This window comes from Ascidia mentula, chromosome 8 (genome assembly GCF_947561715.1).
Source record: "Ascidia mentula chromosome 8, kaAscMent1.1, whole genome shotgun sequence".
Taxonomy (NCBI): domain Eukaryota; kingdom Metazoa; phylum Chordata; class Ascidiacea; order Phlebobranchia; family Ascidiidae; genus Ascidia; species Ascidia mentula.
Genome location: NC_138573.1, coordinates 16,371,857 through 16,384,838, shown reverse-complemented (window position 1 = coordinate 16,384,838; position 12,982 = coordinate 16,371,857). Strand labels below are relative to the sequence as shown.

General features: G+C 38.8%; 1 protein-coding gene and 1 pseudogene across 1 annotated transcript; both read right to left on the bottom strand.

The window, feature by feature from the left end:
• Positions 1–762: 762 nt before the first annotated feature.
• Positions 763–4,174, bottom strand: LOC145912101 (excitatory amino acid transporter-like; annotated as a pseudogene).
• A 1,677-nt stretch (positions 4,175–5,851) lies between these two features.
• LOC145912100 (excitatory amino acid transporter 3-like) lies at positions 5,852–9,459 on the bottom strand. Its single transcript, XM_082999521.1, has 11 exons — positions 9,315–9,459; positions 9,093–9,242; positions 8,704–8,926; positions 8,482–8,524; positions 8,246–8,351; positions 7,886–8,003; positions 7,724–7,817; positions 6,989–7,128; positions 6,445–6,639; positions 6,074–6,208; positions 5,852–5,993 (listed from the first exon to the last, which is right to left on the bottom strand). The coding sequence occupies exons 1-11, from the start codon at positions 9,457–9,459 to the stop codon at positions 5,852–5,854; spliced, it is 1,491 nt and encodes a 496-aa protein (XP_082855647.1).
• Positions 9,460–12,982: the final 3,523 nt, after the last annotated feature.

The following is a 12,982-nucleotide window of genomic DNA, read 5'->3' as shown; positions in this document are numbered from 1 at the left end:
GTTTTTAGCGATACTAACGACGCCTGCACAGACAGGCGAAATATATATGTCGTAAAAACTTGAAACAGACAAACGACTTAGGATTATTTATCATTTTCTGATGCAAAAGAATGGCAAATACAAAATTCATCAAGTAAAATATTTCAACATACCGTATGCACAAAACATGCGCAATGCGTGGTTGAAGCTCCGCTCAGTTCATTTGGGAATGACGTAATCACATATTATTGCCATTCAAGCGACAAAGGTGAGGCCAAAGCCCAAATGTAGTATGAGGTAAACGACAATCCAGCCAACAAAACGTAAGCTTTAAACAAGGAAAACAGATTTTCCCCTGGACCACGAAGTAGGAACATTCGAAGCAAGTGTTTTGCTCATTTCCATTTATATCGAATTAATCTTTTGTGGTCACAGTGCATTACGTACGACAGAGGTGACGCTCTTGCATGCCATAGATGCATGGTTTGTGGAATGTGACACAATATGTCGCATGTTAATCCGCAAACTATGTTAAATGCCGCATCACTCTTGTGGCTATGAACTGAATTACCCTGGTTTGGCACTCTTTGAGATGACTGACTTTTATTTTGTGAAATACACAAGCTTTCGCGAGTATCTCTTGCTTCATCACGTGTAAATGCAACACAATGCGATTCAAAAACAAGCGAAGATACGAAAAAACACAAAACACTCGATCACAATTATGAAGCCTTAACAACAAAGTCAAGTTCCACTGTTTCCAAAAACGACAGCACAATTTCTTCACAGCAAGGCAACCTCTTTCTCCGTATCGTCCACCAGCAGTGCTGCCGGGGCTGAATTGTTGGCGTCACTGTCATCACGATTTAGATGCGAAATGACGCAAACTCCAGTGACGTCACCAAGAATGTTTGCAATGCCACGAAACCGTTCTCTAGTAATGAATGCATCGTCATGAAGAGAATCGTATCCAAGAAAAATACTTACAGAAACCAGTCGACTGTATAGAGTAAACCAATGGCCTCCACCGGTAACCCGACTGATTGAAGGACGAAGAGCACGACTACTAAAGCGGTACTAGGGGTGGCTGCTGCACCTATTGCAGCCAGTGAACCTGTAATGTTTGAACACACACAGAATCGGTTGTAAGATTGATAAAGTTGGTTAAAATTTATTGGCCGCATAAATGCACATGCAACACCGCTAATCATTCGTACCAGACGGTAAGGATTTGGCCCACTGATAGTAAAATCCCGTTAAGTTGAGCTACGGTAACTGCCACAACGCTTTGGAACAGAGCTGTTCCGTCCATGTTAATTGTGGCTCCGAGCGGAAGAACCAGACGAGTGAATCGTTTGTCGATTTTCAGGTTTTTTTCCGCTCAACGCATGGTGACAGGTAAGGTTGCGGCACTGGTCACATAAATTAACTTACAATTATATATAATACTCAAAATCATGGTGAATGATGCAACATTACAGGGAAACCGGTCCAATGAAATTCAATATAAAAAACCTAAATTCATTGCTGAGTTTTAATTATTTTTAAATCTCCTGCATTGCGTTAAAATTTTCCGAGAAACGTATTTCGTTGCCGCCGGGAGAACAGGTTATTCCTTATCGTAATGCAACGTGGCCTTTCATTTCGTTGGTGGAAAACTACACATTCCTGTGTATATTCTCACCTTGAGGTTGTCCCGATCATAGTTAGGATTGCTTGAAGAGAGCACGTATACAATCTAAGCGGATTTTTTCTGGTAGCAGTCCAGTATATGGAGGAATAAACCAACATGGTTTGTATGAAAAGGCCGAAGATAACAGTAATCTAAAAAAGAAACTATTTCAAAATATAGTTTATTTACTATGAGGATTTGTGCTCTCACCATGTAGAGACCAAGGGTCCTCATTGTGAAAAGCATGTCACCAACTTGAAGTAAATTTCCGGCTCTCAGGCTACAAATTCCTACCGGTGCATACCTAGGTTGTGTATGTGTATGAGTTTCCATCGACTGGCTACCACTTTACTTGGAAATTTGTATACCATAAGGTAAAACTTAGTTGTGGCCTTATTATGGTTTTGTATGTACTGCAGGAGGGGCTGGTTAGCTATTATACCAAACTAAATTGTTACTGATGCTGCCAGGCATATTTATGGCTGTTGCATAATAGCCGAAACGTCGAGAAACGTAAATACAATAAAGTTTGCCAGAAGAGCAGTATTAAGCAATTATACCAAACTTACCACATAATGTTCATCATAACGTCCATGAAAACATTGAATAGTTCGTTGAAGAAGCGATTCAAAACTTTTCCTTCAGATTTCTTTCGTTTCCCGAGCACGAGTTTCCCATATTAAATTGCATTTTGATATCGAGCAAGTTTATATATATATTTGTACTTGCTATTTACACGAGGAATAGGATGTGGGTAATATTTGATCATATCATTTGATGAATATGATGATAAGTCAACTGATGCTTGTTAGAAATATATTTTTGTCTGCAAATTCGAAGCAGTTGATCATCTACCATGACATTTGATGTTGGTAAGTTGAAGTTCAAAGCTAATTATTGTTCTTTTCTCACCAAATTCTTGAAAAATTTTTTTTGCAGTTTGTTGTGAATATTTTTGGTCATTTAGTGTCAGCAAGATAATTATAACCTTTGAAACAAAATTTCCGTTTTTTTTTTCAAAGCAAAACTTAAAGTAAAAGCATTGTGTTTGGTGTGTTTGGATGGAATGGCTTGGCATGCTAAAACAACCCTAAAACCAGTTATTACCAGCAAAAGCCTTTTGAAAGTGGCTCGGTTTGATAGGTGTGCAATATATCGTATCAAAATGCCATATACTTCAGACCTAGGCGAGGAGTTATGCCAAAATATGTGTATTGTAGTTCTGTACAAAACTTGGGTGAACATTTAATATGCATGATAAAATTCAACGAAAAGAATGCGGTACATGTTTTAAATCGGAGGAATCAATAGTTAATTTTCAATGTTAACCTACCACATACAAGCAATACGCAACATAATTAAAGTGATAAATCACCAGCTGAAAGCAGGCAGCGACAATGTTGCTTGGGAAAATGTTTCTGAAAAAAGAAAAGATTTTTTTCGCAAAATTTTCCAAAAGAGCACTCAAAAACACTGCTACAGCATGTTTAATATTTTTTGGAACTTTTATCTGCGAACCAATTTTTTGTGAATAATCAATATCGTTTGTATTGAATTTCAAACTTATGAGCAAAGCACCCCCACCTGATCAAGTCAAGGAAGGTATCCATGGTAGATACAATCCTCTCTTCCCTCTTCTCTCCGATGTCATCCTCGTTAAATCCTCCTCGTCCAGGTTTGATGATGGTAACCAGAGCGATTCCCAAGATCACTGCCAGAGTGGTCGTTGTCAGGTAGTACGCCACCGCATGGCCACCAATTTTCCCGAACCTTCACATGCAACGAACACAGAGGTTGTTGGATGTTGTGACTTTCGAACGGAAAGAATTATTATACACGTTTTATGCTACAGTGAAGCCTATGAAAGCACTGGTATAAGCTAAATACACAAGTTCTTTCGGCACTGATGCCATCGCATTTCCGCGTGGAGTTTTGATTAATTTCAGCGGGCAAAACGACCTCTGACATTTTAAGGATAAACGTATTGGCCTTGAAACGCATAAATCACTTGGCTTGCATGTTTTATCTCACAATTTTGTCCGTGTTGAATAACATTTTACAATATTACCTGTAATTATGCTGGTGATGATAATTGGGATGATCAGCATTTTCAGCATTCTCATCAACAATTCTCCGGGAAACATGACGACCATAATGACTTCAGCTGAAGGATCGCTGGTCCTGATTGCAAATCCGAGAATCATTCCCAGAACAACAGCTATCAAAAAAACAAAAACAATACAGGTTCAAATGCTTTGCCAGACAGAATGACGATTTGAGATGGTATGCACATGCATTTAATTTCGTTCTAATGAAACATTTTTATTAGAAATTAACCATGAACTTACCACCAGTAGTTAAAAGTATGAGAAGTGTCTCGCTTTTGATTTCAAACCTCCAACAGTTAATAAGCGATTCGTGGCCATCGGATGGTTTCGAAAGTTTCCTACTTTCTCTGGTATTGACGTTTGAAAGTGCCTGAATTTCTTCGTTAACCATTACTTGATTTCCGGTGATGGTCATTGCGGTGGGAATACTTAGGTAGTTTTACAAGAACAAGTAAAATCAAGTTGTCTGGAATCTAGAAGCACAGGACAATTATTTTGTACAAAATTGATTTTTTTGTTTCGACCTACTACCTGAGGTATTCAAACAAACATATGGAGATGTACAGCACCGTGCTAAAATGAAAACATGTTTTTAACTATCTTTGAGTCAAAACTGTCCAAAAACAAGCAAAAACAGCTATACACTTATCTGCCAGTCGACGACGTGGTAAAAATATAACAAAACCATTTTCGCAGGCTTACCATGGATGCCGGAAATGAACGTCGTTCGTATAGTTGTGTACACATTGCGCGTCATATATTTTGTATATGAATACCATCCGGTAGATTTGACTGTTGCAGTTTTGCGCAAATTCTTTTGAGGCAGCCAATGCCCATTTGGAATAACTCTCCTTCTGACAATGAAATTAACGTAGATTCTATGGCAACCGAAGTTTCGTTTGCCATTGGGCGAGACTTTTTCCGGATTATGGCGCGGCAATTCACCACGTACACAAATAAGGAAAAAACAGTTCATTTGCACTGCTTGTGGATTCACATGACGGAGAGTACAGTGAGGAGCAGCGGAACGGTGTGCTTTTAGTTGATGACTCGATAAGATAATTGGTCGGTTGGCGATCAAATTGGCGTGAAGTTTGTACTTGACAATACCGAGATTGTTGCCAAACTTTCAATTTAGGTCTGCGGAATTGGACCCTGTTTTATAGAAGGGTAAACAACTTATGGACAACAAAAAACGCAACTGACCGATCATTACCTTTATTTCTTGTAAACGCCACTTTGTGATTTTATATATGACCCAATAACTAAAGATTCAATTGGAATTTTTAGCGAAATATGTTCGTCAATTTCCTGGGAAATACTTTTGTGTGTACAGCCATGCATTATGCTCAGGACTGAAGCCCTTCGCTGTGATTTGCCAGTAGTAAACATAATAGTATTTAAACAATGAGAGCTGCAGACAGGGTGTATACACGCACTGTTTCGACCTGTAAGGCTAGCACAGTGCCACCTCAACAGCTGCACTGATGAGACCTTACAGGTCGAAACAGTGCGTGTATACACCCTGTCTGCAGCTCTCATTGATTATTATGGCTCTTTTGCGCATATAATATGATTTGGGTAAAAGCCGAGCCGATAGCGCTATTGGATCCCAAACAGTTGTTTTGGCCATAGTGCGCTCCACGTGGTTCGTCTGTGTTGATTGGTATCTAGTTTGGTACCCAACATATCGACGATTGACCGAAAGGTACCACAAAGTGGAAATCTGTGTGCCTGCTAGTCTACCAGCTAGCACAGTGCCACATCAACAGCTGCACTGATGAGACCTGACAGGTCGAAACAGTGCGTGTTTACACCCTGTCTGCAGCTCTCATTGATTATTATGACTCTTTTGCGCATGTATTTAATCAAATATTCATTGTCAACAATGTGGCCAAGAGCTGCGAAAATTTAAAAATGGGGTGGTGGAAGCACGGAAAGAATTGGGCCCATGTTCAGTGTACGTATCGGTAAGGAAGATCCATAGAAGCGTTGTTTTTACGTTATAGCGAGAAAACACAGAAGAACAATTTGAAATGTCTGGGTAAATTGTTACTAAATACGTTAAACCAAACAATGACATTCCTTCTGCTTACGCACTCATATCTACTTCACAGACACCAAGCGCCTCCACTTCGTACTCGCTGACGTCACCAACATCACGATTCAAATGAGCGATAACACAAACCCCGAAGACGTCACCCACGATGTTTACGATGCCTCGCATTCTGTCTCTATGCAAAATAGGAACGTGATTGTCAGAAAATGAAAGATTGGAGTACAAGAAACCAGTGCCCATCAATCATATACTAACATTATCCAGTCCACTGTATAAAGAAGTCCGATGGTTTCTATTGGCAACCCGATGGACTGAATTACGAACACAACTACCACAAGTCCAGAACCAGGAATGGCCGCAGCACCAATTGAAGCCAACGAACCAGTGACGCTTAAAAAAGAGGGTTTGAAGCTCATTATGTACGTTGTTTAGTACGTTTAAAACACAGTTATTAGTTCTTTTTTTAAAAACAATGTTTACGCCAAACAAAAGTCAGCATGGTAAAAACACTGCTTTTTTGCGATAAAGTAAAAGTGGTCTAATGCTTTCATTTTGTACTTGACGTTAAGACGAACAATTATAAACTTCCCAAATAGTGAATTCTGTGTCATAAAATTGTTTCCTACCATACTGTGATAATTTGTCCCACGGATAACGAAATCCCATTCATTTGTGCAACGGTCACAGTCACAATGCCTTGAAACATGGCTGCACCATCCATGTTGATTGTGGCTCCGAGGGGAAGAACCAGACGGGTTAAGCGCTTGTCTATCTTCAGGTTTTCTTCGGCGCAATGCATGGTGACCGGTAAGGTTGCAGCACTATGTAATGGAAGACAGATGAAGATTTCTTCGTCATAAATTTGAACATGCTGGTTTGAAATGATATGGCTTTAAAAATCATATTATTTTGCGGGAAAAGTTTAGTTTAATTGAGTTAATTGGCATGTGCAATAGTTGTCTTAGCATCAGGGGTTTTCCACGTTGAAAAAGGTTTTGAAGTTAAAAAGTTTTTGATCTACGTCGAGTGAATCTGATTTAACAGTTTCTGTGGTTGTATTAAATGGAGGAGTTTTCGGAAATTTGTTTTGAAAAAAATTCTACCTTTGTCAGAAAATAAAACTTAATTCCGCCTTTTTATATTGCTTTTGACATTAGTTGACACCTATACCTTGAGCTAACTGCAATCATTGTAAACACGGCCTGCATAGAACCTAGTAACACTCGAAATGGATTTCGTCGGGTAATGATCCAATACACGGAGAAATGTACAAGTAATACTTGAAGAGAAAATCCAACAACGACGGTAGTCTGCCAAATGTTGTGGATATTGTTAGATTTCCACTGAACAAGTTTGTCTTTTAATCAAGGTTTACAGGCTTCGGAGTCCAGGTATTGCTACATAACTTGATCAGCTAAGTTTTCCTGACAAGTCGGAGATGTGATTCCCACGTAAGGACCTGCGCAGTGGGGCGATCTTGTCAATCATGCCATTGCATAAAACGTTTCTACGTTGTCTGATTATAGTGATAGAGATCCCCTACGTATATGTGAAGTTTTCCTGGCAAGTTGTGTGCTTGCGTACCATAACAGTGTACCTTGGCCACAATATACCCCGTGAAACCGCCGAGCTTCCGGTAGCTCTATCGGTAGAGCGTTGGGCCAGGTTAGCCCAGGGTCATGAGTTCAAACCTCACCAGGAACTTGATTTTTCAGATCTCTCTCCGGACTTTCAGAAAAAGTAATTGACCCAGCTGGACTGCGAAGCCTGTTAACCAAACAATCTCGATCCAGCCAGGGTGAGCCAGCCAATCATGCCATTGAAACATTACTGCGTTTTCTTTTGATTAAGTTTGTAACGCATGATTTATGTAGAAAATCCCAATACAGCATTAAAACTTCTCACCAAGTATAGGCCGAGGGTCTTTACTGATACAAGGAAGCTGTTGACTTTAACCAGATTGCCAGCTATTAAACTACATATTCCAACTGGAGCACACCTAGGAGTTTACAATTATTATTCGTAGTCCTATATTCTGTATCCGTTCATTAAATTAGCTTCATTTACCAGGTAATGTGCATCAAGACGTCCATAAAAACATGGAAAAGTTCGTTGAAAAAACGATACAAATTTTCGTAATTCTTGCCAATGGCGATTCCCACCATAAGAGAAAACATTACCAAACCTTCGTAGTAAATACATAAAAAAAATGCAGATGTTAAGATATTTCAGTGTATATAACTATTAATTGCCAGCTAGATTGCTAAACAATGTACTGACTACTAAAACAATTACCCTCGTCTCTCTAGCATCAATTCAGGGCCAGGCTATCATATATTTTAATACTATTTTTGAATACACGTACATTATCTTATGCGTATCTTTTAGCCATTTGCCTCTAGTTTTTGTTCCAGTAATTTGACTCACCTAAAGCATTGGATCCTTTAGTAGTGCCCAACGATTTAACAGTTTCTGTGGTTGTATTAGATGAGGAGTTTTCGGAAATTTGTTTTGAAAATATCTTTGTTTGGTCCTGAAAGGAACAATTTAAAATTTTAGATAACTTATTTTGTAAGGATTATTTTCTTTTTTTTTTCAGACTGACAACCTCGTAAAATTAAAATAATTTCGAATGTGGTTTAAAGACAATTTAACACACTTACCAATTGAAACCAGGCCTTAATCAAGTTTTCTGGAAACATGTTTCTGCAATCACAAGTGTAATAAGCATAAGAGATATCAATTTTTATATTCATGCTGTTGGTGACTTTTGCAAAAATGTTTATGACAAAAATTGTAACATAAGATGATGTGCTTAGAATGTGAAAATTTGCAACTGCTTTCAGAGTAAAAAAATACTTTAAAATTTAGTGTTCCTAATTTACCGCAATAAATCTAGGACAGTATCCATGGCCGAAAGAGTTGGACCTTTTCCTTTAGTTGTTTCGTTAGCAGTGACTTCATCCAGAGTACGGTTCTGAAGCCCTGGCTGAATTGCCAACGCCAAAGCCAGCCCAATACATACAGCAAAGAAGGTGGTAGAGATGTAATAGATTATAATGTGCAATCCCACCCGACCACTCTTTCTTCTGTACAAATCGGCAACCCCTGTAATTATACATGTAAACCGCGAAACTTGGAATATAGAATAACGATTAGAATACAGAAGTCACCACGAAGCATGACTTTAAGTAGCCTATGTAGGACAACATTTGATGGCAACATGTTTGTCTTTGTAACCACTTAAAAAACACTTAAATGTTACCAGGCATACCTGTAACAATACTGGTCGTTATTAGAGGCAGGGACATCATCTTAAGTAACCTCAACAGAATTTCTCCAGGAAAAGCCACCAAAGTTTTGGCATTTTCAGACAAACTCGCATATCGCAATCCGATTCCAAGCACAATCCCAACAAAAACGCCTGAGATTACATGACATTTTCCGAAGTTAGTGATTGTATAAGTAACATTCATTAGACAAATGTAATGAATACTTATTAAAGTTAAAGCGACCAATAGTTTGTTCTTCTCCACGTTGCGACCGCAGAAAGCAAAGCATTTTTCTTTTGGAGGTATTTTCTGACTTTTGATTGATTCAATATGCAACACAACGTCACTAACTTGTGCAGACTCTGACATACTTAGAACTCTAAAGAAAACATTGAACAGTGTAACCGAAAATAATGCAACTTGGTAAACGCCCAGGCTACCCTACATTGACGACCTACCGCAAAGACCTGGAGTCGCGCAACCATATTGATGGCTACTTTTGTTTTGATAAGACTTGGCGGAAATACGTATATAGGGCTAAAAACGATTAATCCGTCTGTTTTACCGCTTACATACAATAGTACTTCACTTTATCTAGAGCAGTGATTCCCAACCTTTATGTGGTTTCGTACCACTTGGAGGTAAAACAATTTCGACGCGTATCACCTAGTTGAGTGTGGCAAAGTAACCTCAAACATTTTGAGATCACTTACGATTTGTTAAATTCGAGCTTTATCCGCAAATTACGGAAAGGTGCTCGCGTACCACCTGGAATGCCGTCACGTACCACTAGTGGTACGAGTATACCACCGGTTAAGAAACACTGATCTAGAGCCCAACACCCAGTCTCTATCAGACCTCAGCGCTACAAACCCGGTCCATCACGCAACGGCGCCTCACAAAAAAACGTTCCTCGCCGTGCGCCACCATCAGAGAACTGTCTGGCTTGCCACTAATTACTTCGCCCGTCAGAACCTTAACCAATCAGCGTACCACACGTCTGCTGCTCAAGCATACCAATTTAAACTGTGAAAAGGTGAAACAAATACGATACATATTAAATGTGCAGGAACATAACCAAGTGAATTAAAGTGCATAGAGGTAAAGTAAAAATAAAGAAGGCAACAAAATAAAGAAATAAAACAAAACGAATAAATTCGTTTTCAATGGTACGAAGGTATGACGACCGAATAAAGATAAGTTGAAAATTGTGCACAAAAGCTGGAAACTAGCCAAAATGCGAAGCTTTGTTGTTATTCAACACACACACAGCAGTGCAAACCAACGAGTCCAGGTATCCACACAGAAGTCGCAAGAGTCACTCACCAAAACAAGGATAATCAGGTGATTCAAAAAACAATTAAACATTACTACAATACGCACGTAGGCCGACATATTTCAGTTTAACCATTTACTTCAAAAACGATAACTTTCTCTGATGTAAAACGAAAACAACAGAGAAGGATGTTGACCTATATTTGCAACGGGTATAGCTAACCACACAATCTAGCATAACGCCCCATACATTTGTTGATGTTTATGTTTTGTGTTCAGACAACGTACGGTGCGGAAATTATTTTCGCATTTTTGTTTCCTCGTCCTATTATCGTTCCCCTTTATCACTTACGTGGACTTGTCTTATCTGTTCTCTTCACTAATTCTGGTTTTCGCTATTCGTTGTAATTCTGTTTCCGATTAAATATGTTTTCATTAAAACGTAATGAGTCTTGCTCACATCATGTATGGTGAGAAAAAACGACTTCGAAAATGTAGATTTCGTTGGTGTTGTTTAACAAGTGGTAAAAAACCTAACAAATATCCATAAATATAACGATCTAACCCGAACAGTGAAGCGTGAAGCGTCCAGTCAATTGATAAAAATGTATACGACGCGGGCGCTATTTCACTAAACTATAAACATCCCCTCAGCATACACGATTCCTTGCAAACTAATATGTAAGAGCAAATTGAACCTGGCAACCACCAGAAAAACCTCTTTGTCACTTATAAGTTTTGCTTTGTTTCTAAAAATTCTAATTCAAGGTCGTTTTCTTTGCAAAGAGGCCTTGTACTTTGCTTAGTACCAAGCGTGCAAGTTGATGTGGCTTGTGTAGGATTTGTGTTATGTTTACTCAGTGATAACACAAAACCTAACTATGACTCCATAAAGACTCCAACACTGTGCAATTAGTAATTACTGGGTTGTATTAAAATTAGTAAAGCATTCGAATACTCACAATAAAAGATGTAATTTCAATGAGGCTGTTCGAGTAACTCCAATGATGCGTAACGAGGCATTACAAAATTCCAAAGTTATGTCGAAAACTTTATAGCCCAAGCGGTCAATTATATAGACTTAATTTCAGGCGTGTTGACCGGGTAAAAATGAAATAACAAATAGTCATAAGGCTTAGGTCAGCGGAAAATTCCTGTGTTGCGAAGCTGACCAAGGTTATTTTCTCTCAAGTGCCAGAGCGGGCTTATCAGATTAATAACGCACGAGTATCGTGACTAGGCGAATTAAAAAGTGACGTGCGTTTATGAATGAATGTTGGTTAAACAATTAAAAGCGATAAAATACAATTTTAACTACATTTGCATACCTAACCCTAGTAATTTTGCTTGTTATTTATGACAATTAGCTCTTCCACATTTGTATATGAACCAAAGATTACTCATTGCGTTTCAACACTACCGTATGTCCTATTATATGTATACGATGTATTGCTGTAAATACAAACTTTTCCAACTACAGAAAAACAACGCACGGAGAAAGGGTCCACATTTAACATACATGTCTGTAGGAAAAGACTAAACAGCCATGTTTTGACGGTAACTAGTATATACAAAAGTACAATTTCACCTGTCTGACTAAAAAGTACGTTATAACCGAACTACACCAATGCTTCTTAAACACTCGAATCAAACACGTAGCTGTTTCACTTTGCTTACGTCACCAATTTCACGATTCTAATCAGCGATAACACAAACCCCAAAGGCGTCACCCACGATGTTTACGATGCCTCGCATTCTGTCACAATGCAAACAGAAAAGTGAATCTCAAACAAACAAGGTTAGTATGAAACCAACAGCTGACATTATCCAGTCCACTGTATAAAAAAGGTCCATGGTTTCTATAGAGAGCTCGATAGACTGCGTTACAAGTACAAGTGCAGAACCTGGAATGGCCGCTGCCCCCATTGCGGCCACCGAACCAGTGATGCTTATCAAAGGGTTTTAGTTTGCCCCTGTTCAGGCGAATAAAATTAATTAAATTATTTGATTAGTACTGGATTCAAGTGCGGCACTTATAATTTAAAACGCAATGTATATTCGTTGTTCAAAACATTCTCATTAGTTCATACTTGGAATAAAATCTGCTTGGCAGCAACAGCTTAAGTATCCTAACCAATTATCACTTCATACTTTCCTGTCTCGGTGCGTCGGTAGACCCCAAAATTATCTCAAAACTATCACCGCAAAGAAAAAATGACTTCGAGGTATTTGTTGATTAATACGTTGATACATAATATCACAGTTTGCTTAACGACTCTTACAAACGTGAAAGGATTGTTTTGATTCTCTGTATCTCCCACGACGTATAATCGACATTAGTGAGTTTTGATTCGCAGAAATCGCGATCGGCAATGCATCAAAGCTCTTTTTAAACTTTTAACACGGCAATACAACGTTCTACTGAGGTTCGTTCTCGATAGTACCTATAGTTCGTTACCTGTAACGGATCGACGTTAACTACAATGTGAAATAGTCTCTGTCTATTCTGCCTGCAAGACCATCCTTCCTCACCAGTTGCACTGATGAGACCTGATAGGTCGAAACAGTGCAAACTACTATCTTTAGCTCACGTCTTTATGGCTTGGAATGGGACCAA

Bases quoted from the DNA above. Each gene is read 5' to 3' on its own strand.
- LOC145912100 (XM_082999521.1), bottom strand. From the start codon at position 9,459: ATGTCAGAGTCTGCACAAGTTAGTGACGTTGTGTTGCATATTGAATCA. The intron at 9,243-9,314 runs GTATTCATTACA...ATGTAATCTCAG, and splicing joins GGTCGCTTTAACTTTAATAA to GCGTTTTTGTTGGGATTGTG. The intron at 7,818-7,885 runs GTAAATGAAGCT...GTAAACTCCTAG, and splicing joins GTCTTGATGCACATTACCTG to GTGTGCTCCAGTTGGAATAT.